The 26596-nt window shown below is 43.4% G+C and overlaps 1 protein-coding gene across 1 annotated transcript in view; it reads left to right on the plus strand.

Annotated features, from left to right (window-relative positions):
* The window catches only part of LOC138276099 (uncharacterized), a 233974-nt gene that overhangs the window by 41283 nt on the left and 166095 nt on the right, over positions 1–26596 (plus strand). Inside the window, exon 4 of the mRNA XM_069219156.1 lies at positions 11640–11723. Coding sequence (XP_069075257.1) covers positions 11640–11723 — 84 coding nt within the window. The remainder of the gene's footprint in view (positions 1–11639; positions 11724–26596) is intronic.

Genomic DNA, 26596 nt, shown 5'->3' on the forward strand with positions numbered 1-26596 from the left:
GCTGCCAACCCCTCAGACATGCATCTGCCCTCCTGGGGTCCAGCCAGGCCTGGCCCAGGATGGCAGAACAAAGAACTTCCTCTGAGAGAGGGTGTGACACCCTCTCCCTTTGGAAAATGGTGTGAAGGCAGGGGAGGAGTAGCCTCCCCCAGCCTCTGGAAATGCTTTGTTGGGCACAGATGTGCCCAATTCTGCATAAGCCAGTCTACACCGGTTCAGGGGACCCCTTAGCCCTGCTCTGGCGCAAAACTGGACAAAGGAAAGGGGAGTGACCACTCCCCTGACCTGCACCTCCCCTGGGAGGTGTCCAGAGCTCCTCTAGTGTGCTCCAGACCTCTGCCATCTTGGAAACAGAGGTGCTGCTGGCACACTGGACTGCTCTGAGTGGCCAGTGCCACCAGGTGACGTCAGAGACTCCTGCTGATAGGCTCCTTCAGGTGTTAGTAGCCTATCCTCTCTCCTAGGTAGCCAAACCCTCTTTTCTGGCTATTTAGGGTCTCTGTCTCTGGGGAAACTTTAGATAACGAATGCAAGAGCTCATCCGAGTTCCTCTGCATCTCTCTCTTCACCTTCTGCCAAGGAATCGACTGCTGACCGCGCTGGAAGCCTGCAAACCTGCAACATAGTAGCAAAGACGACTACTGCAACTCTGTAACGCTGATCCTGACGCCTTCTCGACTGTTTTCCTGCTTGTGCATGCTGTGGGGGTAGTCTGCCTCCTCTCTGCACCAGAAGCTCCGAAGAAATCTCCCGTGGGTCGACGGAATCTTCCCCCTGCAACCGCAGGCACCAAAAAGCTGCATTACCAGTCCCTTGGGTCTCCTCTCAGCACGACGAGCGAGGTCCCTCGAATCCAGCGACTCTGTCCAAGTGACCCCCACAGTCCAGTGACTCTTCAGTCCAAGTTTGGTGGAGGTAAGTCCTTGCCTCACCTCGCTGGGCTGCATTGCTGGGAACCGCGACTTTTGCAGCTACTCCGGCCCCTGTGCACTTCCGGCAGAAATCCTTTGTGCACAGCCAAGCCTGGGTCCACGGCACTCTAACCTGCATTGCACGACTTTCTAAGTTGGTCTCCGGCGACGTGGGACTCCTTTGTGCGACTTCAGGTGAGCACTGTTTCACGCATCCTCGTAGTGCCTGTTTCTGGCACTTCTCCGGGTGCTACCTGCTTCAGAGAGGGCTCCTTGTCTTGCTCGACGTCCCCTCTCTCTGCTGGTCCAATTTGCGACCTCCTGGTCCCTCCTGGGCCTCAGCAGCGTCCAAAAACGCTAACCGCACGATTTGCAGCTAGCAAGGCTTGTTGGCGTTCTTTTGGCGGGAAAACACTTCTGCACAACTCTCCACGGCGAGAGGGATCCGTCCACGAAAGGGAAAGTCTCTAGCCCTTTTTGTTCCTGCAGAAACCTCAGCTTCTTCTGTCCAGTAGAAGCTTCTTTGCACCCGCAGCTGGCATTTCCTGGGCATCTGCCCATCTCCGACTTGCTTGTGACTTTTGGACTTGGTCCCCTTGTTCCACAGGTACCCTAGATTGGAAATCCACAGTTGTTGCATTGTTGGTTTGTGTCTTTCCTGCATCATTCCTCTAACACGACTTCTTTGTCCTTAGGGGAACTTTAGTGCACTTTGCACTCACTTTTCAGGGTCTTGGGGAGGGTTATTTTTTGAACTCTCACTATTTTCTAATAGTCCCAGCGACCCTCTACAAGGTCACATAGGTTTGGGGTCCATTTGTGGTGCGCATTCCACTTTTGGAGTATATGGTTTGTGTTGCCCCTATCCCTATGTTTCCCCATTGCATCCTATTGTAACTATACATTGTTTGCACTGTTTTCTAGGACAATACTGCATATTTTTGCTATTGTGTATATATATCTTGTGTATATTTCCTATCCTCTCACTGAGGGTACACTCTAAGATACTTTGGCGTATTGTCATAAAAATAAAGTACCTTTATTTTTAGTATAACTGTGTATTGTGTTTTCTTATGATATTGTGCATATGACACTAAGTGGTACTGTAGTAGCTTCACACGTCTCCTAGTTCAGCCTAAGCTGCTCTGCTAAGCTACCATTATCTATCAGCCTAAGCTGCTAGACACCCTATACACTAATAAGGGATAACTGGGCCTGGTGCAAGGTGCAAGTACCCCTTGGTACTCACTACAAGCCATTCCAGCCTCCTACACTAGGCCAACAGTCTCTAACTTCTACTCACTTTCTAACAGCAATAGGTCCTTCATCAGGGTCAGAATATGAAGTTGACTCATTGTCCGCTACAGAACAAGACTCATCAGTCTCCGTTTTTTAACTGTGGATCTCTCCAGAACACCCTCAGACTGAACCTGTGCTGTTTCATGGTCAGTTTGATCAGCTACAGCATGAGTAACTGGTTCCCCATTGTCTCTGTCACCACCAATACTTCTGGCACAGGTGCTGTCACATTGAGGAGACACGGAACTCTGAGAGTATGGGAAGTGTGTATCCAGCTAGGGAGACCTCCACATTTGACAGTCATCATTGTCACCAAGATGACTTGATATAGCCCATGCCAACAAGGCTTCAACATGTCTTCCTGGCATGTTTCTTCACCAGAAACCAGACGCCAGGACTGAGGTATTGGCACAGTTCTTGATGTGGGGGATTGTGGGATGAGGAGACACAAAGCCAGTACTCAAGGATCATATCATCTGTAATGCTCAAAAGTGCATTTGTATTAATAGCTGGCAATCTCATAGCTCTGTCATTGAGGATCTCATGGGGAGACAGTCCTGTCCTCCGATCAGGTACACTGTGAAGACTCATTAACACAACAGGCAAAGCATTGGGCATTTTCAAAGATGTCAAAGCACACGCTTTTGCCAATCTGACCTGTTTGACAGCTTTGGGTCTATAGCTAAACTTTAGTTTCTGTTCCATTTGCAATGCTGTGCACAACAATCTCAGGACCTCATTATTAAAATGAGTCCCTCGATCTGATTCCAGAGAAGTCAGAAAGCCAAACCTGGGTATCAGTTCTCTTAACAGCAGTTTAGCAACAATGAAACTGTCATTTCGTCTGGTTGGGTAAGCTACAACCGGAAGTGAGAAGATGCATACAACCACCAGGACATATCTCAGACCATTACACACAGGCATCTCAATAAAGCCTGGCTGCATCCTGTTAAAGGGTCCTCCTTTTCTTACTATGTAACTCAGTGTCGCTGCAGTACTCTTTCCAACATTTTACTGCTAACACATCTGTTACTCAACACTTCTGCCATCAACCTGAACTTGGGATTAAACCACATTTACCTAAACAATCAAACCACTGCATCTCGAACAACATGAGCTGGGCCATGGAAAGGCCTACCCACGGGAGGCAACAATCTATTTGGCAAAACAGGTCTTCCATCCATTACAACCCAAATGTTGTTATCCTCTCTTGATGCAACCTGCTCTGACTCATCTCTGCTGTTCTTCCATTGACACCTCTTTCTGAAGCCTCTTTACCTCTTCCCATGTGTCTACAGCTGTTAATAAAAGGTTGTAATTGGTCTCATCCGTTTCCTCATTAGTATACTCCCCATTAAAGGCACAGACATTGTGAGCACAGTACTTTGCGACCTCATCAGCATAATAATTGCCCAATGTTACATGATCATTTCTACTATGGAGTGTAGGGCACTTAACCACTGAAACCTGTTCAGGCAACTGTAATGCCTCAAGGAGATTTCTCACTGGTATGCTATTCTGGATTGGGGACACCGATGAAGTCATAAACCCCTCTGGGACCATAACTTTCCGAAGTCATACACAACACCAAAGCTGTACTGACTATTGGTAAAAATTGTTACTTTCAGCCGGTCTGAAACACAACATGCTCTTGCAAGAGCAATCTATTCAGCTCTTGTGCAGAAAATATTCCTTGAAGTTAGGACCTTCAACCACTCTTGAAATGGTGCAGACTGAATAGGCAGCTCTTAAACTTCTCCATTGTCTCATTAATAAGAGCCTTCCACATATAGCGCAAAATCAAACTGAGGTAGTGGCTCGTCCTATATGTATGGCTCTGGGTTAGTGCATAGTTCAGTAACATCGAGACAGTCATGCTCCATTTCACAATCCTCGTTCTCTTCATCTGGTACAGGCATGAGTGTAGCAATATTTAGAACAGCACAGAGCTTGACAGTCACATTTTCTGTCACAAATATGATTTGCTCATACTTAGTAAGTGAACTACTTGTGAAATGTTGAGTTGTAGGCTTTGTAAACAATGTGGAGGAATGCAGAACATAAACAGTTCATGGATGACCACTGGCTATTTTCACACCTCTCTATGCTTTAAGGCAAGCTGGCAGTGCTGAAGCTATGGGATCAAGAGTAGCAGAGAAGTAGGCCACAGGTCTTCGGGCATTTTTGTGCAACTGTGTAAGCACTAAGAGAGCCCTCCTTCTTACTGCAGAAAAGTGCAAATGACTTATTGTAATCAGGCATCCCCTGTGCTGGGGCACAATAGACTTTCTCTCAGCTCTAGGGAAGCAATCAAGAAATTGTTATCCCACAGTACGATATCAAATGCATCGTTTTGTGTCAGCCTCTGCAAAGGCTTGGCCACTAGGGAAAAGTTGGGTATTCACTGATAACAGTAGCCCACCATTCCTAAAAACATACTGAATTCTGTCCGAGTAATTGGTGGATTCATTTTCATGATAGCTGAAATCCTCTTTTTTACCAATTTACTTGCTTCTTTCTCAATGTGATATCTGAGATATGGGACCTCTTTCTGGGGAAACTGTATGCCCATTCTCAGCCAAGTGTTTCAATGGTGCAATGGTATCTTGAGTGTTCAGCACCACCAGTAATATATTGGTCATCAATATATTGGACTAACACTGAGCTGCAAGGCGAGATCAAGGACTCCAGATTCATCTTGAGAATCTGATTAAAAATTGAGGGACTCTTGGTATACCCCAGTGGGACTCGGCACCATGCCAAAACATGATTGCCAAACTGAAATGCAAAGAGGAACTGGTGGTACTCATGCAATGGTTATAGAGAAGGAAGCTTGGCAAAAATCTATAACCATGAACCACTGGCCTTGTATGGAATCTGAAACAAAATCCCAGCTAAATATGGTCCCATGGACAACAGGGGACAACAATGGTATTCACTTTTCACAAGTTCTGAAAAATGCAATATTTTCCACTTGGCTTTTGTAATCACATCATGGATGAATTGCATGGACTCCCCATAATCACCTTCAGGATCCCTTGTTAGATCATAGTCAATTACTGCAGTTATCCCAGCATAGTTTTAGGTGTCATTATATTTGGGTGTTTTCGAATATTTGGAGTTTGGCTTCACTGTGATTCAAACCGGTTCACACCTTTTGATCAACCCAATATCCTTTCCTGAAAAATCCCAAACCTCAGACCTGACTGCATCTTTAAGGTCTGGTGGCAAGTCATCAATGGTAATCATGGTAAACAATGTAGTATAAGAACCATCGCTTTCCAGTTTGAAGGCGACATTCTCATCATGATTCTGCATCTCTATGCCTTTTGGCATACAATACATGACACAATTTAACTTGCAAAGAAGGTCTCTTCAAAAGACTCACTGGACTAAAAATCACACCCCACAAATCTGCGATTCTCCTCAAAAGACCCTATTTTCATAGGCATTTGTCATTTCTTGGCTTGTCATTTGTTTATTCGCAACTCCTATAACTTGGATCATTTGTCCCAAGAGGAGTAGGTTTTGGACATCTACTTTTCTCAGAGTAGACCAGTAGTACCACTGTCAACCAAAATGACATCAGGTTGTCATTCACTTTAACATCTATGAATGGATCACTCTGGTCTACCTCCAAGACTGAACCAGGTACACAATCTTCCCCTCCCCCTGCCCAGGCACTGTCAGGCTGACTGATTGGAGTCATAGCTCTTGAACTTCTCAAACATTTTAAACTATTGGAAGGGATTACTATCATGAAATGCATTCAATGTATGTGTAGAACTTGATTAGAATTAAATCTGGGGCCATTCGCATTTTGCTGTGGCATTGGGGTTGCAGAACCTGCATCACTGGAGCTTAAGCTATATTCAAATTTTGGTCCTCTCTGTCTCTGCATATTTTACATCTGCATGAGGTTGTTATGGGGCTGTACAAACCCTGAATTCTGGAGTTGATTAGCGGAATTAAGGTGCGATTCCTGTTTCCAATGCCCCAACTTGTTGCAAAAATGACAAGGGGTTGTCTTTTTTCAGACTACCCACATCCATCCCAGTACTAGGATCAAGTGGGATACCTCGGCTTCTACCCTTCATCACATTGTTTGCCTTGCATAGCACCAACTATCCCTACAAATGGATGGATCGGACTTACTTCTCTGAGCAGCCTTCATCTGGGCAACCAATAACTTCTCTTTCAGTTTTTTTTCTCCATTTCATAGCTGCAGTGCTTCACATACCTCCAAATCTCATCAACTGATTTATATTGCCAACAAATCAAATGCTGCTGAATCATCATGCTAATTTCAGGTCTTAATCCTATCACAAATCTCTCCACAAAATGTCCCATATACTTGGGCTCAAGTATCTCCATTCCACTATACTGCTTGAATGTTTGCACCAGTCTCTCATAACAAGCCAGAATTGAATCTTTGGGGTCCTGGGATGTTCTTTCAAATTTAAAACAGTCAATATCTTTGGGTGACACCTGTTGATTTTAAGAATGTCCTCATCTGTTGATACTTTTTCATCACTGACAGCGAAGTGCCTTTTCCTCACTAGGCTCCTTAGCAGCTCTGACTCAGTCCATACAACAGCTATGTTCTGCCCACAAGTGACATGGAACCACAATATCAAACAGAGTATTCAAATCGACCCATAGCACTTGTGAAATCTTCACAAGTCTCTCAACTTTCTTGTACCACTGTATTGGTTTTTCCTGCAGCTTTGGAAAGTAATTAATAAATGATGAAAGATCACTACTACTCCTAGGCTCATGAACATAACCTCCACCAGACACTTCTTTCAACAGGAAATTTGATTCACTCGCACCTCCCGCTTCAGGAGGAGGTGGTTCCCCTGTCTGTCTCTGCGTTTCCTTTTTTCTCACCCATCGACTTTCCCTTTTATCTAGCTCATTCTATTTTTCAGTATTTTGAATTAGCTCTCAAATTTGTATTTTCATCGCTGAAGGTCTCATTCAGGCTATGTCTTCCTCATTAAAGCATATGCAATAACTCTTCTGCAAGGGTTTGGTCTTATTCAAGTCTATCTCATATTTCTGAGCCAACTCACAGTGAATCATAAAGTTGTCCTATACATCTGGTAACATTGTTACAAATGAATACAAGATAATTTTCTTGAAGGGTCTAAACAAGTCATGTCAAGCTTTCCACTAATCATCTTATCCAATTCTAAGTTGAGTTTAGCCACATACACCAGGTTCTCTGTCACAGATGACTGAATGGTTCCCTGACTCAACTCCTGCTATCACTTGAAGGAGTATTAGTATTGAAATCCTTCACCCACTCATCTGTTTCCTGCTTCTAAGACTCTGTGATACCACAGGGACCTTAGACATGTACCCACCTCCATGGGCACCGCTGCTGGAATTTAAAGGTGGCTTTCATGTGGGTGTACCAGAAGCTGACATTCTCTGAGATGTACCCATGGAACTGCACCCTGTACTAGTCCAAGTCAAGTCAGCACATGCCACAAATGGAGTGTTGGTGTTTGTTGGGACTACAGGAATGAATTCCTTTGTGTCTGGACTAAAGGTAGCATTACTTGAAACATCTGCTTTGCCAGGGACAGCCAACTTATAAGTTCTGTCCTGGGAAATCAGGATTGTACATTGGAACCACAGGACCAATAGTAACTGGGGACAGTAAGAGCATCTGCAGTATTTTGAATATTAGGGTTAGCATGAATACAAATTCCTGAAACTTGTCCCATTGGTTCATGATGCACATCACTGAGGTAACCGCTACTGAACAAGAATCTACATTAATTGGGGCAGTAACTGATCTAATATTTCCACTACCATTTCTCCTATCTCCACGGGTCTCATTATACAGAGGTGGGCATTCTGACTGTAATAAATTCAAAAAGCTATTGCCAGAATCACTGTCACTGATCATACTCATATCATGTTACCTTTTGCTTTCCATCCTTTGCTTTCTTGTCCTTTTTTCCTTCTCTCTCAAATGATCATTCATTAAGACTGGGCACAGTCTAACTCCCTCTATCACGTCAGTTCTCCATCTCTTTTGTTCAGCATCCCATCTAGCAATGGCCTACATATGCACAGGTTTTCGAACTCTTCCCTGATACTTGTCTGGCTCTCTAGCATGAGCAGCATGTTCCCAAGCATTTAACACCTCATTGTGCAGGTCTAGAAGGTGGCTTCATCTCCTATAGTACCCTTCTAAAGTTTACGTTAATTCTCAGATTAAATGTGCCTTAATGTGGAAAGCTCAATGCACTTCCCTTTTCTGTGATCTTTTGCCATTGACTAAGCCAAATGCATGTATGGAGCCCTACATTTATTGCCAAATAATGACTGGGATAACTTCCGGTCGTGCCTCTCTGCTAGAAATGGGCATGCTTCCTCTAAACAAATCTCATATGGCCATTAAAGAATTCAATTTTCAATCAATAATCATAGATAGAATTTTGTTTCGGTCAGGAAATAACTCTTTATTTATTTACAATTCTCATTCAACAGTGACAACCAATGGCAGTGTGATCCCTTATGACCTCGACAACCAATACCAGAGTAGCACACTGTAACATCAATCTCTCTCCTTGCAGCAACTCAGCCTCCTTTACAATCTGGATGCATGTACTCTCCTCTGCATCAAACATATATAACAAAATACAATAGAAATAAGCTCTGTCTGCTCCACTAAAGAATTGACAGTATTCAGTCACACAAGAATCCAAATAATCAAGCACTTCAAACAAAACCTCAACTTGTGGGGTCTCATTTAGATTAGTACATATTCACCCTGTGCATTAGGATTCACTATACCAACCACCTCACAGTTACACAAACAATGTCCCGATCTCAATTTTGCCATCAAAGATGGCACACGACAAGCACCAAAAAACTTAGCGAACAATATGGTGTCTACAATTTTTAATACCATTGCAGGATCTTAGGTCACTTCGGACCCAATAACGGTTTCAACTTCTTTTACTAAACACCACACTCGGAAAACATTCAAAACCTCTCCGCAAAACACCATCCAAACTCCACAAAGCACTGCAAACTAAACATAAGCCACTGCAATTTCCCAACCTCATAGATACTCCTCCACTGCTGATACAACTCTCTCCCAACTCCACCAGTCCTCCAAATTCTGGACATGGGCACTAGGGACTGGCCTCTAGGGACTAACTAATCTAGACTAAAGTGTTCTTGCTCCCCTCACTTCAGGATCCCAACTGTCCTCTGCTACAGTCTGATAACGCTTGGGTTCCATATCCTTGCTTCTCATCTATTGACAGACCTTTTTAGGAATTTGAAGGGGTAAAGGGGTGTTAAAATCAACACTTCAATTAACAGTGTAACATATTTGGTCACACATTAACTCCTGGAGACAGAGAGTAAAGTTCAAGAGTTTATTACAAATGGAGGGCCAAATTTATGCAAATGAAGCTCAAAAACATGCTATTTAAGAACAGATTCACCAAAGGTGAAATAGTGTCAAATGAGGTTAAATCATTCAAGTCTAAGACATGAAAGAATTTTAGTTGCAGCAAACAAAACATAAGAAACAACAGCTAATCGTATATAAAGAGCTGTCCTTGATTAAATATTGTGAGCCCTAAATTAATCTAAGTACCCTAAACTAAGCTAAATGAAGTCTTAATTAAATCTCAGGAAATATAGGAAAGTGTCAGCATAACAGACGTTTCAGTCGAAGTTCTGATATAGAGTTGTTGCATCACATTAAGGCACATAACGGGATAAAGAATAGAGAAGTGAACACCCCTCCAAGTGTTAAGGGGAATCTGTTCTCATCAGATGCTAAAGAGAGTTGTGGTACTGGGGACAGTTAGAATAGTTTGAGGTAGGTAGTAGAATTGTGTCAGGTAAGATACAGAATGTAGAACATGTTAGAAGAATGTGGAAGGCAAGCAGAGCAGATCAGAAGGTGGAAGGGTTTGGACTTAGACCCTGTCTTGCTTGCTGTCAGATGCTGTCAGCTTTAATGTACATATTGCTGGGATTGCAAGAAAGGACTAATAATCTTAATCAGAAGAATCCTTCCTCACAAAAAGAATCTACTCTTGTCTATCTAAGAGAATACTGATTAAGCTTACAGAACCTTGGCGAAGTCTATGTCCGCAGCAGGGGTGGCTCCTCCATAAGGGCAGAGGAGCATCACCCTCCAGCAGCAACCACTGCAAATCCTTTCACAAGGAAGGGATAATAAACTGTTTATTATCCCTTCCTTGTGAAAGGGGTGGGGCATTGGGGGTGACGAGCAGAGGGGAGTGTATTGTGCACCCCACTGAAAGCGCATGTCTAGACTCAGCCAAACACTCATGCGCGCAGGGCTCCCTAGAGCCCAGCAACACAGTTGCTGGGCTAGAGAGAGCCTACACAGGTTCCCAGTCTGTCTGGGAGCGCCCTGGCTGGGTGCTACCAGCCAATCCTGATGCTGGTTTGAGCAGCGTCAGGATTGGCCACACAGCAGGCTTGGGAGTCTGTGCCTGCGTGGAGCAGAGGAGTGGCATGGAATGGAGGTGAGTATGTCATTAATTGTCCCCCACCTTCCCCACACACGTGCTGCCCTGCCCCCAGGAATACCCGCAAGCTGCGTCTGGTCAGTAGTTTTCCATCTTTCTTGCACAGTTGAAGTTTTCAATTTCCATGAAGTTCACATCCCACAAATCAAACACCAGGTCAACCTTGAGTGTCCTTAGGAGCATGGTACACAAACAGGAGTCTTTTCTTCTTAGTTCGTTAGCACTCCTGGTCTTTGCCAAAGTATCCTCTCCCACCCACTATCTCAGTTAGACAATATGCATTTCAGTAATTCTTAGACCTGCACAGACGAACCTGCAAATAAAGAATGTTGCAACACAGCAAAACTCTGTGTTGAATGTTAAATACATGAAAGCTACATTTCAGGTCTTTGGTTATGCTAACTTAATGACATTTCAATGCACATTAGAAATACATGATTATAAGTGCATCTTACAGTTATAAATAGAACTAGAATTATAGCTGAGATATGATTGTACGAAGTTACACCATAATACAATAATTAGAATGCACAAGTATAAATGTGCACATGTATTAAAATTTGATGTTGGATTCAAACTTTAGAAAATGCATATATATATATGAATTACTACTTTTCTTCTGTGAATGCACCTTCAGTATTACAAAAAAGCTGAACCATTTTACATTAGTAACGGTAATGGACACAATATATGTATTGTCGAGTACATGATGATGTCACTTCCGTAACACATGATGGTGCAACCGAAATATGTGTTCCCATGCCTAAATCAATATTACTTGTAATGGAAGGGGTAAAGATTTTTTTTCATGTCCATTTGAATGCAAACATGCGTTCCAGTGTTTGCATTTCTACCTACGTGTTTCAGATGTAGTATGTTTCTTTTACAGGTAATGCTATTGAATATGGCCGGATCTCTGGCTGTCTGACAGAACTCCCTTTCCTTCAAGTTGATATTGAAGAGGTTTTTGAAAGTATGTGGTTCTTCAAATTGTTTTCAATCTGAAATTAATTGTTGATATATAATGGCTTCTAATGTGGGCGCACCCACCAATTTATTCAGCCAACATGTTTTGCCAGCGAGGTCTATCTTATTTCTCCAGCTTGAAATTATATTTGTCATTGTGGCTTCATCTCGCTCGGATCATTTTTTTCTGGAAACACTTCATTCCCACTTGGGTGAGCAAACTGTTTATTTCTGTGAGACAAAATTTTACGACTGTATTTTTAGAACTACTTAGCTAAGCATGCCAAACATGTTTGTTCTTGTAACTTGGGATTTTATTCTACACTTTGTGAAATGTGTGCTTGCTGTGCACTATATAAGATCAATTGTGCTTTAGAGAACACGTAATAGAGTGTATTTGCTAACATTTCACCAAGTCGTTTGCAATAAGACACCTTTGATGAAATGCTGACACCAAAGCTATACTATACTGATGTTCTCAAACTGAAATTATGCATACTGAAATCTAGAATATGTAATCAAGTGTCACAGGAAAAATTCCAGTCATTTGCTAGGCAGTACTGTATACATTTGTGTTCTTGTTCAAATGCACACATTTATTGTTTATGTATTTTCCCCACACCTGCAGGAATAACTGTTAATTAGGACCTCCTGCTCCGAAAAAAGCAGTCCAGTAAGAGAAAATATCCCTCACATAATGAAATTGAAAAAGTCGCCATGCTTCCCCAGTACTCCCTCGACAAAAAAACTAGAAAAACGTTGTTTACTTTGTTCAACTTTTTTGTTGATTAGATTTCTGTCTCGGCAAAATCAAAAGGGTGAGGCCAGTCAGAGACGTGTTAACAAGGTGCCATTGCTAAAAGAGCGCTGCTGGAGAGCGGAGCATTATTTTCCAAGGTTTTCAAGTAAGAGAACTTCTGCTCCCGCCCTATTTCCAGAGGCCACGGTATACTTGAGGGGATTTGGGAGCTGGCAGAATGCTTCTTTTGTGGGCTTTCAACTACGGTTCTTACACCCTTCCACCCCCACTCCCCCCACTCCCCCACACACACACAAAAGAGAACATTCGCAGTGAGTGGCCTGCTCCAATGGTTAATCAAGAGTGCTAGTTAATATTAATGTTCAAAATACACCTTTGCAGAATATTGACCCCTTCGCTGCCAGGCCTTTTCCCCCTCCTATGCCGAGCCTTATTTTGGCTATTTGGGGCAGTTCGCGCTTAGGCCCTCATAACTTTTTGTTCACATAAGCTACCCACGCCAAATTTGAGTCCTTTTTTTCCAACATCCTAGGGATTCTAGAGGTACCCAGACTTTGTGGGTTCCCCAGAAGGAGGCCAAGAAATTAGCCAAAATACAGTGAAAATTTCGTTTTTTTCAAAAAAATTGGAAAAAGGGGCTGCAGAAGACGGCTTGTGGTTTTTTCCCTGAAAAGGGCATCAACAAAGGGTTTGCGGTGCAATCGTTTTTACGATTTTTTGTGCTTTCAGCCTCCTTCCGGTCAGTGACAGAAATGGGCGTGAAACCAATGCTGGATCCCAGAAACCACAACATTTCTGAAAAGTAGACAAAATTCTGAATTCAGCAAGGGGTAATTTGTGTAGATCCTACAAGGGTTTCCTACAGAAAATAACAACTGAAAAAGAAAAATATTGAAATTGAAATTGAGGTGAAAAAAACAGTAATATTTCTCTACGTTTTACTCTGTAACTTTTTCATGCAATGTCAGATTTTCGAAAGCAATATACTGTTACGTCTGCTGGACTCCTCTGGTTGCGGGGATATATAGGGCTTGTAGGTTCATCAAGAACCCTAGGTACCCAGAGCCAATAAATGAGCTGCACCCTGCAGTGCGTTTTCATTCTATACCGGGTATACAGCAATTCATTTGCTGAAATATAAAGAGTGAAAAATAGCTATCGAGAAAACCTTTGTATTTCCAAAAAGGGCACAAGATAGGGTGTTGAGGAGCAGTGGTTATTTGAACATCTCTGAATTCTGGGGTGACCATACTAGCATGTGAATTACAGGGCATTTCTCAAATACATGTCTTTTTTACACACTCTCTTATATTTGGAAGGAAAAAAAATAGAGAGACAGACAAGGGGCAATAACACTTGTTTTGCTAATCTATGTTCCCCAAAGTATCCCGATAAAAATGATACCTCACTTGTGTGGGTAGGCCTAGCGCCCGCGACAGGAAACGCCCCAAAACGCAACATGGGCACATCACATTTTTTGAAAGAAAACAGAGGTGTTTTTTGCAAAGTGCCTACCTGTAGATTTTGGCCTCTAGCTCAGCGGGCACCTAGTGAAACCTACCAAACCTGTACATTTTTGAAAACTAGAGAGCTAGGGTCCAAGATGGGGTGACTTGTGGGACTCTGACCAGGTTCTGTTACCCAGAATCCTTTGCAAACCTCAAAATTTGGGCAACAAAACACGTTTTCCTCACATTTTGGTGACAGATAGTTCTGGTATCAAAGAGGAGCCACAAATTTCCTTCCACCCAGAGTTCCCCCAAGTCTCCTGATAATAATGATACCTCACTTGTGTGGGTAGGCCTAGCGACAGGAAATGTCCCAAAACGCAACATGGACACATCGCATTTTTAAAAAGAAAACAGAGGTGTTTTTTGCAAAATGCCTACCTGTAGATTTTGGCCTCTAGCTCAGCCGGCACCTAGGGAAACCTACCAAACCTGTGCATTTTTAAAAACTAGAGACCTAGGGGAATCCAAGATGGGGTGACTTGTGGGGCTCTGACCAGGTTCTGTTACCCAGAATCCTTTGCAAACCTCAAAATGTGGCTAAAAAAACACATTTTCCTCACATTTCGGTGACAGAAAGATCTGGAATCTGAGAGGAGGCACAGATTTCCTTCCACCCAGCATTCCACCAAGTCTCCCAATAAAAATAATACCTCACTTGTGTGGGTAGGACTAGCGCCCGTGACAGGAAACGCCCCAAAACACAACGTGGACACATCACATTTTTTTAAAGAAAACAGAGGTGTTTTTTGCAAAGTGCCTACCTGTAGATTTTGGCCTCTAGCTCAGCCGGCACCTAGGGAAACCTACCAAACCTGCGCATTTCTGAAAATTAGACACCTAGGGGAATACTAGATGGGGTGACTTGTGGGGCTTTGATTAGGTTCTGTTACTCAGAATCCTTTGCAAACCTCAGAATCTGGCCCAAAAACACTTTTTTGTCTCATTTCGGTGGCAGAAAGTTCTGGAATCTGAGAGGAGCCAAAAAGTTCCTTCCACCCAGCGTTCCCCCAAGTCTCCCAATAAAAAAATTATACCTCACTTGTGTGGGTAGCCCAGGTGCTTGCAAGAGAAAAATGCCAAAAACCTGTGGAGATTGAGGGGATAGCACAGCGACTTGATAAGCACATATTTTTCTTTTATACATCTTTTAGGCTGACTCTACTTTGGGGACCCACACGAGAGGTTTCATTTTACTTGGGAGACTGAGGGAAACGCTGGGCGGTTGGAAATTTGTGCCGCAGCGGTGACCCTACAAAGAAAAGTGAGGAAAAATTTAAGCACATTTTGAGGTTTGCAGAGGAGTCTGGGTAAGAAAATGTTGGGGGATCCAGGCAAGCCACTCCTCCTTGGACTCCTTGGGGTGTCTATTTTTATGACATGCCTGGGCTTGGTAGGTTTCCCTAGATGAAGGCCGCACCCGGGACCAAAAACATAGGTGCCCACCCCCCTTAACACAGGTAGTTTTGCAATAGATCATTTTGATGTGTCCACACACTTATGTGATGTTCCAAACACTAAAAATGTGAAAAGAAACACACTTAGGTTATGTTAAAAAGACCCTCACCCACCAACCAAGTTGGTGGCATGCTTCATACTCGGGGTCCCACCCGAGACACCTAGCATGTCACAGGTGTGCTGCAACGCCTGTTTACAGCAGAGCAGGTTTTGTCATTTTTACCACTCATACTGGTTGGATTTGGCAAGAGGGTGAGTGATGGTTCAGTGGATAAAATTTTATTAACAAGAGATTTCACGAAAAAGGAGATGCAATGTTAATAACTTAAAGGCCAACAAACAGAACCAATGACTCCCAGCTTGTGAGCTGTAAAGCCACGACAAGGCACCATCCACTTTACAGTCCATTCACACACCTTTCACACACCTTTCATACATGAGATGCACAAGACCAGCCACGGGCCTAGCACATTACAACACTCGCATCGACAGACAGCGCGACTCAAGGGCCGATCACTTACACACTCCCACATGCCTGATAGAGCAATCACACCAGCCGATGGGAGTGTGTGGACTGGCGTTTGGCTGGTAGTGTGTTGCAGTAGCCAACAGCAAGTCAATGTTTAAACAGTCAGCCAAGCGCCACTCCACACACAATGGCATCACTTTTTTTTGTTTTAAAAACAGAGAAACCACTAACTAATTATAAATAATTACAAAACTACAAACACAAAAGCTCTAACTAAGTACATGGCAGAAATGCCAACCATGAAACTGAACACATGAAAATATAAAACAGGCAGTTTACACTCATGGTAGTTCCCAGTAATTCTTCTGTGTGTGGTAATTCCTGAAACAACCCCCCACACACAGCCAAGGCTTTGAAGGACAATCTGGGCAGTACATTCAAGTCTCCCTCTCCATATTTCTTCGAGCACAGACTCTATATTTCTTAGCTGGAAAGTCTTTTTTGGGCGTGGGAGGAATGTGCTCAGCAAAGTGGCGATCTTTCAATCTAGCCACATCCTCCACCACTGCTTCTCTAGGAACTCTGACCTGTTCCACTAAGGCTCTCTATCACTGACTCCTGAAATTTCACAGATGCAATCTTTGACTCTGGAGACCTATCCTTAAACACAAAAAAGCATTAAAAGTTGCCAAGTGGAAGAGGTGAATTGCTAACTTCTTATACCAAACGTAAGAGTTATGAATAGCAGTATATGGTTCCAACCTCTGATCATCTCTATCCACACCTCCCATGTGCTTATTATAATCTAAAATAATGCACACAGGTTTGCGCACTTCAGAAACCTGGCCCAAACAGTCATGGGGGAAGTACTCATCATGGATGGTACTTAGCATGTAGACATCCCTCCTGTCTGAAAAGTTCAAAGCTAGCAACTCATCATTCCGCAAGGTACTGCACTGTCCCCTCTCAAGTTTTTTTTTTTTACAGACAAGCTCCCTTGGATATCCATTCCGGTTACCACGAATTGTGCCACAAGCAACAGTCTACTCTAAACAATTAATTGAACAACAGTCTACTCTAAACAATTCCTTGAACAACTACACTGTAGTGTAGAAGTTATCTACATACAAATAGTGACCTTTGTTGTACAGTCGTCTACCAAGTTCCCACACAATTTTCTCAGTAACTCCAAAAGTGGGAGGACAACCAGGGGGGTCAATACTGGAATCCCTACAAGTGTAGACACGGAAACTATACACATATCCTGTACTACTTTCAGACAGCATATACAATTTAATTCCATATCATCCCCTCTTGCTAGGAATGTACTGCCTAAAAAGCAAACGACCCTTGAAGAGGACCAAAGACTCGTCCACAGCTATTTCTTTGCCTAGAACATAGACCTCTGAAAACCGACCTACAAAATAATCAAGGACAGGCCTAATCTTAAAAAGACAGTCAGAATCAGGGTGATCTTTTGGCAAGGCTAAAGCATTGTCAACAAAATGCAGCATCCTAAGAAGAAGCAAATACAGATTACGACTCATGGTTGCAGGAAATATAGCTGTTGCCATAAAGGGACTAGTAGACCAATAAGAAGCCAGTGACTGCTTTCTTATCAACCCCATCAAAAGAGTCAAACCCAAAAACCTTTTCATCTCCTCCAAATTTATGGCAATCCACTGGGTAGCTCTAGAGTGTGGCCTAAGTCTAGCAGCGTTGTCCCTCAAATACTGCTCCGCATACAAATTAGTCTGCTTAACAATCTCTTCCAAAACCACATCATCCATAAATAACTCAAAGAAAATGGCAGGCAAAAAGTTCTCTGTATTGACTCTACACCCCGGGAGACCAGTAAAGGCAGGCAACTTTGGCTGCTCCATGTTCGGGGCAACCCAGAGGTCAGGTCTTCTAATGGGAAACCTTTCAGCCTGAGGTTTCTGCACTAATGGCACATCAGTGTCCTCCTCTAAAACAGGCCCTTCATCTGCACTGAGAGTGGCTTCCTCATCAGAAGATTCCTCTCCGACTAACTTCACTGCCAGAATCTCTCACTTCCTCCTCTGCCTCAGATGCAGAGTCTGTCTCATAATCATGATCAGACAATGTCTCAAAAACCATACCAACAACCTGCTGAGCGGTCATCCTGCGGCTAGCCATGATCGTCCCCATGAAAAGTAACTGGACAAATGCACCACCATCACCCAGCACTGTGTAAGATAAGTAATAAAGCGTAGCTTTATCACTAAGAATTATAAACTCAAAAGCTATACTGCTCACTTGCCTGAAAAAGCTTGACTCACCAGCAACTACTCTGCACAGACACAGCAATCACCAATGATATCCCACTAAAAAGAAAGAAAGAAAAGCAAATTAAAAATAAGCCAGCAAAAATATCATTGTGCACAAATCTAAGGACAATTTCACACACAATCCTGCATTTAGTACACCACCTACAAACATGTCATTCATGCATGGCAACAATACTCCTTAGGAGTAAATTGTTTTTACTTACCTAAAACATGCAACTATGCAAACCGCAGGTCAACCACCACCAAAACTGCAAGAAGCCACAGCAAAGAAAGCAAAAGCTTTGAACTAGAACAAAAAGGAGAAAAAAAAGATCGCAAATGTAAATACTTTGCCAGTTGACAAACACCCCACCATCAAGCATTTAGAAATTGGTGCCTAAGTGGATTCTGCCCCCCATAGGGGCAGATGGGCCTACTAAAAAATAGGCGTATCTGCCCCAAGGGGGGGCAGAAAATACCTTTTGTAGTGTGTCCCCATTGGGAGTGAGCCTTGCCCAAGGGGCAACCCCCCAAAGAAAACACACACACACACACACGCTCTCGCTCTCTCTCTGTGGCAGAATTGGCAACAGTTCTATGCCCCCCTTGGGGGTGCAACCCTTTCCCATGGGGTCGCTCCCCCACACAGAAATACACAAATAAAAAAACATTCCTGGCGTTCCAGTGGTAAAACTAATAGGCAGCTCTGCCCCCAAGGAGGGCAGAAATGGCCTTAAATAATATCCCCCTCTAGGGGGAGCGACCCTTGCCCAAGGGGCCGTCACCCCCATCCACTAAACACACACACACACACTACCCTGGTGCCTAAGTGGCTTCTGCCACCCCTGGGGGCATATTGCCTAAAAAAAATAGTCAGTTCTGCCCCAAGGGGGGCAGAAATGGCCAAAAGTTCTGTTTCCCCCCACACATAAATAAACAAATAAACAAACATCCCTGGCATTCCAGTGGTTTTGGCCCCCCTTGGGGACAGATCAACCTAAAAATAATAGGACGATCTGCCCCCAAAGGTGGCAGAAATGGACATAAAACACATGCCCCCCAAAGTGGAGTGACCCTTGCCCAAAGGGCCGCTCCCCGACATAGAAACAACAAAGTAGAACAAAAGAAAAAAGAAAAGTCCTGGCATCTAGTGGGCATTCCTGCTGCCTGATCACAAATGCAAGTGGGCAGCAGGAATTCTCAGAGACATCGGGGGAAAGGAAAAGCATTTCCTTTCCCCCGATGCCTCTTTGTTTCAAACCCCCCACCCGCCGGAGGAGAAACTCATCTGTTTCTCTGATCGCAAGCTGGAAGCAAATGGCTTCCAGCTCGACCAGCACCCGGTAATGATATCAGCACGCGATTGTGCGCTGATGTCATTAGGGTGGGTATGGGGGGCAGGGTGGAAGGGGAAGGGCTTCCCCTTCCATCCCTGCCTTGGGGGGGTGGGAGGGAAGCCCATGGAGGGAGCTCCAGGCTGAGGACATAATGGTTACGTCCTCGGCACAGGCGCACTGTGCCAGTGGACGTAACCATTACATCCCTGGCACAGAAGGGGTTAAAAAAATTAAGAAAAAATCATTTTCTCAAACAAATGGTATTCTCAAAAGAAAATGGCGCTACCTTGGGGCCAACTAAGGTTCTCTCATCAAATGTTCATTACGTAGTACAATACCTGAATATCCATCGGTTTCTGGTCAAGTCCTGCAATTAATCAAATGTCTTGGTTCAAAGAATAAGACACCAACTAGCTAGTTAAAGGAGAGCATGTACTTATGTACCTGACCTCTTCTCCTTCTGTTCAGTCATCGGTGTGCTCCAAGGAATCCCTGGAATCTGGAATATTTAAAAAATTCAATTACTAGGACTGTTTAGAGAGTAAATCCTGCATTTTTTATTTTTATGCATACATGCTTCAACATTCGAAAGTCTGAGGCCCTCATTCAAAGTGGGGCAATAATTTACGATATATACTGAAACTCCTGGTAATGCACAATTCAGTATTATGAGTTTTACACCAATCACCTACGTACCTACTGGCTGCGATTTAAAATAAGTAAAATATTTTAAAAAAACACTTCTCCAATTTAGGCAAATAGAATTGTACAGATTATCATGAAAGAAAAATACCTGGCCAATACTGGGCATGTAGAATTGGGGAAGTAAGCACCAAAATATGAATGTTATGCCCTCTGTAAGGGGAGAAATGCATTAAAGGTACTATTCATTACACCAGATAAAGTACCCGATGGCACAGTTATTTATCAGGCATGATAAATATCACACTTAAAACACTTACGTTCTGCCACTCCTCATATCTGGTGAATTTTTCTACCGCCAGCATCCAAATTACTGTTTCATAAGGCCTCATTTTCTGGGATGAAATTTTTCACTGGTGATATACTCTCAACACTGGGCATAGGTCAATTTCATGGGAAGTGTGGAAGAAACAACCTTGTAAATGAACCACATTTTTCTGTAGGCTGTGTGGACCACATTTTGTAATCTGTGTATTAAATTATTAATATGAAGAGAAATACGTAATCTTTAACCATTGGCACTATATAAGCCTTTACTCCACTAGAAGCAACACCACTACACTACATTCCCCTCCACAATACTAGACTGACACTACAGTGTACAGCACCATCCCTAGCTACACATCACAGCACTGCACTTAACACTCAATCAAATGTCACTGAACACGATAATTTGAATTACTTTTTAAATGTAATGAATAAAATCAAAGGTCAAAGCTACGTTATAGTTGAAAAAACATTATTTATTCTTTATATAAAACCACACTTAAACTATACAAACTGGAGAAATCAAAAGTTATAGTTATAACTCAAATTTCTAACCTGGCAGTGACCATCTCTGACATCCCCTGGGCCTTGTAATGGAGTACGTTGGGAGGCTATAGACATTCACTGTAGAGGGTGTCCCAAGTTATTCTCTATGTACCACAGTACCCCAACCCCAGTTTGAGCTAACTTCCATTGTGAATTCACCTGCACTTCTTTTCCTGATGTCAAAGTTGCCCACCGAAAGGGTCCACCTAATCAAGAATATAGTCTGCACTCTCCTCTCACTGATTCAAGTTTCAGCCAGGGAAAATCATTGATGTGGCTGGCTTTTTTGTCTCTGCGTAAGCCAAGAGTATCTCAAAGACAGCCATTAGAGACTTCAATGTATCCAAAGATTAGCACAGTTGTCAGAGCCGTCCCAGGAACAGGAAATTGTCCAAGTAGTGATTAACTGAGATCAACTCAGATGTTTGTGAGAAACCTATTCTAAGAAGTGTACTTAACTCTTTAAGATATGCACAAGAAACTGAACACCCCATGTGCATACATCTGTCATAGTAGAACTTCTGCTGGAACTGGAAACCCCAAAAATGGTAGCCCTCCAGATGGAGGGGTAAGTGCCTGAAAGCTGACTCTGTATCTTACTTTGTCATGAGAGCTCCAGGACCTAGTTGCATTAATGTCTGAGCACCATCCAAGTATACATACTTCATGGAGCAGAGCACTGGCTCAATCCCATCATTGAGAGGTGATATATTAACCTAAATTCCCTTGGGTCCTTTTTGGGTACAAGACCTAGGGGGAGACTGGACAAATAAGCAAGTGGGGGCTGTCAAATGGTCCTGCTATCCTGTTCAAGCTCAATTCTTTCAGGATCTTCTGTTTGGCCATCCGTGAGCAAGACTTAGAGTGCTGGCATTGACAGAGTTCAGGCCCATGTACGACTGGCTCTGGGATCTGAAGCTGTAGCGGAAGCCCTCATACAACTGGTGTGCAACTTCATATTATGGATACAAATTTAGCCAAGGGTTCAAGACCAAGAGAGGCACTGGAGCTGGGTTATCCAAAACCAGGAAAAGGCTGCCCTCACTTCTGCCCGCCCTTTTTCTTTGACCGTGTGACTTCTGAAAGCATTGGAACTCTGGGTGCCCTGCTGTCTCTCAAAAGGAACAGTTGTGCTTGAATGTACAAGACTCCTGAGGTCTGGTACGTGCTTGTTTTAATTGAGGGCACAACATGCCACTTTGGGTTCCCCACCGAAGCCCAAAAGGGCAACTGGTCATTGGCCTCAGGTTTCATCTGCATCATACAACCAAGCAATAACAGCAATTTGATACCACATGGGTGAATTTGTAGCTCTTCAACCTGAATGCCTCATTGTACTCCTCCCAACTGAACCCTCCATTTTCCTCAAATGCACCTATCTTATTCATATAATACGGTCTGGGAATTTCTGCAGCAAGACTGACAAATGGTAAATCCTTTGATCCAGTTCACTTTGGATTCCTTAACCACAGGTTTCTTCGACTTATGATTACAGTCCTTACTTTCCATCCGGTCCTCTGGTTTCAGTAAGCCCAAAAGGATACATATATGTCCCTTTATTTATTGTAGTGAATCGTAGTTTGTTTTAATGGGATAGCAGGACTTAGCTTAGCCGAAGGCTTGTAAACTCGTGCCCCCGTCACCTAGTGACTTTTAACCTACTTAGCTTGCTCTGCCTTAGCCTATTTAATTATTTATTTCTTCTAAGATGTCTGCCTTGTTTAGAGTTAGGCCACTTGTTGTGAGTTTATTATCAGTGTCACTGCGCCAAGGCGTCAAGATCAAGCACAAAAGACAAACAAACAGTAGGTGTTCACACTTAGGGACTTTCCCTCTCTATACTTTCGAGGGATTGTTGATATTAATTGCCGTCCCAAGCCTGCCTGTTATCTATTGTTTTAGAATACACCTACGTCAGGGTACCTTGTAGATCTTTGTAAATACATCACACTTTTAGACAGATAATCATAGGGATTCCGACCAGAGGGCATCGCCACCATCGCTGATACTGATGCTGCAGTCATCTTGACGCTGACCCCGTCTTCATGTCCCTGCGAAGTCTGAGATAGAGACCTCATTCCAAGGTAACGAGGGTTGGGGGCTCCTCTCATGGACATGGCATTGGCAGATTAGGTTTAACGAACCCAGCTCTCCTTTAGGTAGGAGGTTAGGCCTATTAGGGTATTAGGGCATATTCCATCTTATATATACATATATATTTCTTTCATATATTGCAAGATGGTGGGGGTCTTCATAACAATGACTCTCTCCTTCACAATACTGTTGCTTGGTATATTCATTGTCCTAATCATTGCAGTTCATGCAACTTATCGCAAATTGCAGTTATGTTAAATAAAAACTATTATAACTTCACTGCATCTGTGTTATTGCCTTTGTTTGTATGAGACATAATATATCTGTGAGAAAAGGGTAATCTCCGTTTAACCACGACATTCCCTGAGAGATCTTACTTTGAGTCCATGCGTAAACGACTGCCATAAATCACCTTTTACGATAGTGTTTCTGGGAAGGTACTGCTAGTGAGCCGGTAAGGTTTGGACAACAGTTGCAACTAGTTGTAGGAAAAGACTTAGTCCCCTACAAACGAAAGTACTGTAATCCTGAGACCAGCAGTCTTGCTCAGAGCAAGAGTCCAAACTACGATATTATCTTTTCATCATCTCATCAGACAGATGGAGGCCTAAATAATGATCCTTGGGAGATAGCACTTGATCCATGTGTACTGCTAGTTTGGGTCTTGCCCTCACCTTTGTTCTCCGCCACAGGCACACTTGAGGTAGGTGTGCCTACTGAGGGGATGGCTAGAAGGTCTGCTGTGCCTGTCTTGGGTGAGGCCACTGCAATTATAGGTGCTTCTCAGGTTTCTGCCAACCCATCCTGCTGCTTGATTCAATTCCAGTCACCAAGCTTCTTGCCTCAGCCAATGCTGCACCCTCCCCTGCTTGATCTACAGGTCTTCCATTTCACAGTCTCTTCAGCCAAATCAGTATCTTGGCTATGCTGATTACTGGGTCTTCCCTGTTAATCCACTCACCTAATCTCCTCCTTCTTATGCCTGTCACGTCTTCAGTCATGGGGACATCTGTTTACCCCTGACGGGGCATAGGTGGGTGTTTTGCTTTCACTAATGACTGAGCTGACAAAAATCTCTGGAATGCACTTCTTAGTTCAAAGAAGACATTTATTATTACTTCACCACGAGGTTCCTCAAAATGAAGATTAGTAGGTCAAAAGCACACGTTTAAAAATAGTCACAGTAATGAAAGGAAAATATATCAAAGTGATTCTCAACTGCAATGTACACAGCAAATATATGTGATTATATTATGGCAAAATTGCAAAGCAAAGAATAAAGTAAAAATTAATCATGTAGGGCCTGCCATTCTCTTCATCTTCCTCATGCCAGCAAGAAGATGACCCCATTCAACTGCGAGAAAGAGATATCCACCCTCATGGGACAAGTGTCATTTGACGTCCAATCCTGACCGAGGTCTTGGAAATTCCCTCGCTACTGACCATGGCCACCTTTTTATAGCTTAAACAACCGTAGAAAGAGCCTTCTAGAAGGCCCCCCCTCTCAGATGAAAATATTCAGACATGCTGGGTACTGTAGGTCGAAGTTGGAAGAAAAACATTGAAAACTGGCCAGCATTTCAAGGCTCTCCTCCCAAGGCCGTACCGTTCCCTGCACTGAAGAAAATGAAAACTATGTCCTTTCTTATCGTGAGAAAGAAATATGAAAAAACAAGCTTAGTTTACCATGTGGAAAAACACAGCTCAACTGCAATGTCTAACGCTACGATAAAGCCAATAGGCCTCTAAACTGAATACAAAATGTAATCTGCAGCTGGTGAACACTGAACAAATAATATGCAAAGTGGTGCAACACAGTCAGTGGTCAAACATGCCTATTTTCAATACAGTGGGCTCCCATGAAACTTTCTAAACCAGTTTAAGGACAGGAGATGGGATGATTTTGGTGGGGCTCCCACCCTCCTTAGGCACTCGTCGATATCTGTTGGATTGTCTCCAGGCACAACTGTATTACTCACAGGCTGCTGAATAGCCTGTGTGCTAATGCTGGTTGCTGGAGGGCCAACACCCTGTCCATGGCATCAAGGCGTCCCATCCACTACTTTAACTGCTTGGAGGGCACTAATGCTGGACTATTTTTGAATATTCCTTGGAGCCCAAGCACATTTAAATGCACCTAATAGTGTACCTGGGCCCTCATGAGGGTATGCCTTACTCACTCAAAACTGACCTGGACAAATGAGTTGCCAAGAATTAGAGGATTATTGAAGGCATGAACTTGATTAAGCTCCCAGTGATGCCTCCCTGGGACGCATTGCACCTGGACACACAATAGAAAAATTGCATGTGTCCAATGAACTTGTTACCCAACTTTTGGCCTTCAAAAACCAACAAGAAACATCAAGCAAGCCTAAATTATGTAAAACCCCATCAGTCTTGCCATCTTGCACCCAGATATACATTTTTTGTTTTGAAAACCCTCAGCACATGGATCAAGCAGGAGGTCTGTGTAACAGCAAAACTAAATATTTTGTCTGTAACTGGAGCCCACAGTGCCACCTAAAGGGCAAGTATAACAGTTGAAAATAGCACAACAAATGCAAATCATTCGACTTCCAAAATGGCTTAATTTTTCCGCTACCCCCAAGGATGATGCTGCCCAACCCACCTGGTCAGACTCACCCCCACAATAAAAACCACATACTCCCTCCCCCACCCCAAAAGCCCCTACTTTGCCTCCCCTTGTATACTGTGCACTCCCACTCCCTGCCCTCAAATGACGTGTGGTCATCCAGCCAACTTGCAACAGCTACTCAATGCTCGGGCACCTACTATCAACAAAGCCAGGGAGATGTTGGTGGTTCAACAATCAAGGGTGGCTTCAGCAGGGACCACAGTAGAGGTCGGCAGGTTAAAATTCCTTGGAGCTTCAAAAGAGTGAACTCCTTGCTGGGGCAGAAGAAACGAAGCTCCCACAGTTCAGGTGTGTGGGTGGTTGTTGGGGCAGCTAGGTGAGAAACCACGTAACACATGTAGATTTTGCCTCCTTTTAACTTTCCCAGATGCTCCTGCCATCCACTCAGCAACCCAGTCACCCTCCCACCAGCTGTTATTGTGGGAAGGCTGTGAAAATTCAAAACATGGCAGTCACTATTGGCTGGCTCCTTTAGCCAGTCTGATCCTGCCCGCACCTGTCTGTGGAGCCCACCATCACTTGGCATTGCCATTGGTACACTTCTTCAGCAGAAGGCCATTTACGTTGATAAAACTGCTGTCATCCACTTTGAAACATGCAACAGCGACCCATCGTCTAGTGCGCTTCCTGCCTTTCAAGTAATCAGTATATTTCATTTAGGGATTAGTACAAGGGAATAGTGAGCCAAATTACCATGTTAATAACCACCATAATATCCTGCCAGGATTTCTGTGGGTGGCAACATCCCAGACAATGTGATAAAACATGCTCAGGCATGATGACATCTTGGAC

This window comes from Pleurodeles waltl, chromosome 2_2 (assembly GCF_031143425.1).
Source record: "Pleurodeles waltl isolate 20211129_DDA chromosome 2_2, aPleWal1.hap1.20221129, whole genome shotgun sequence".
Classification (NCBI taxonomy): Eukaryota; Metazoa; Chordata; class Amphibia; order Caudata; family Salamandridae; genus Pleurodeles; species Pleurodeles waltl.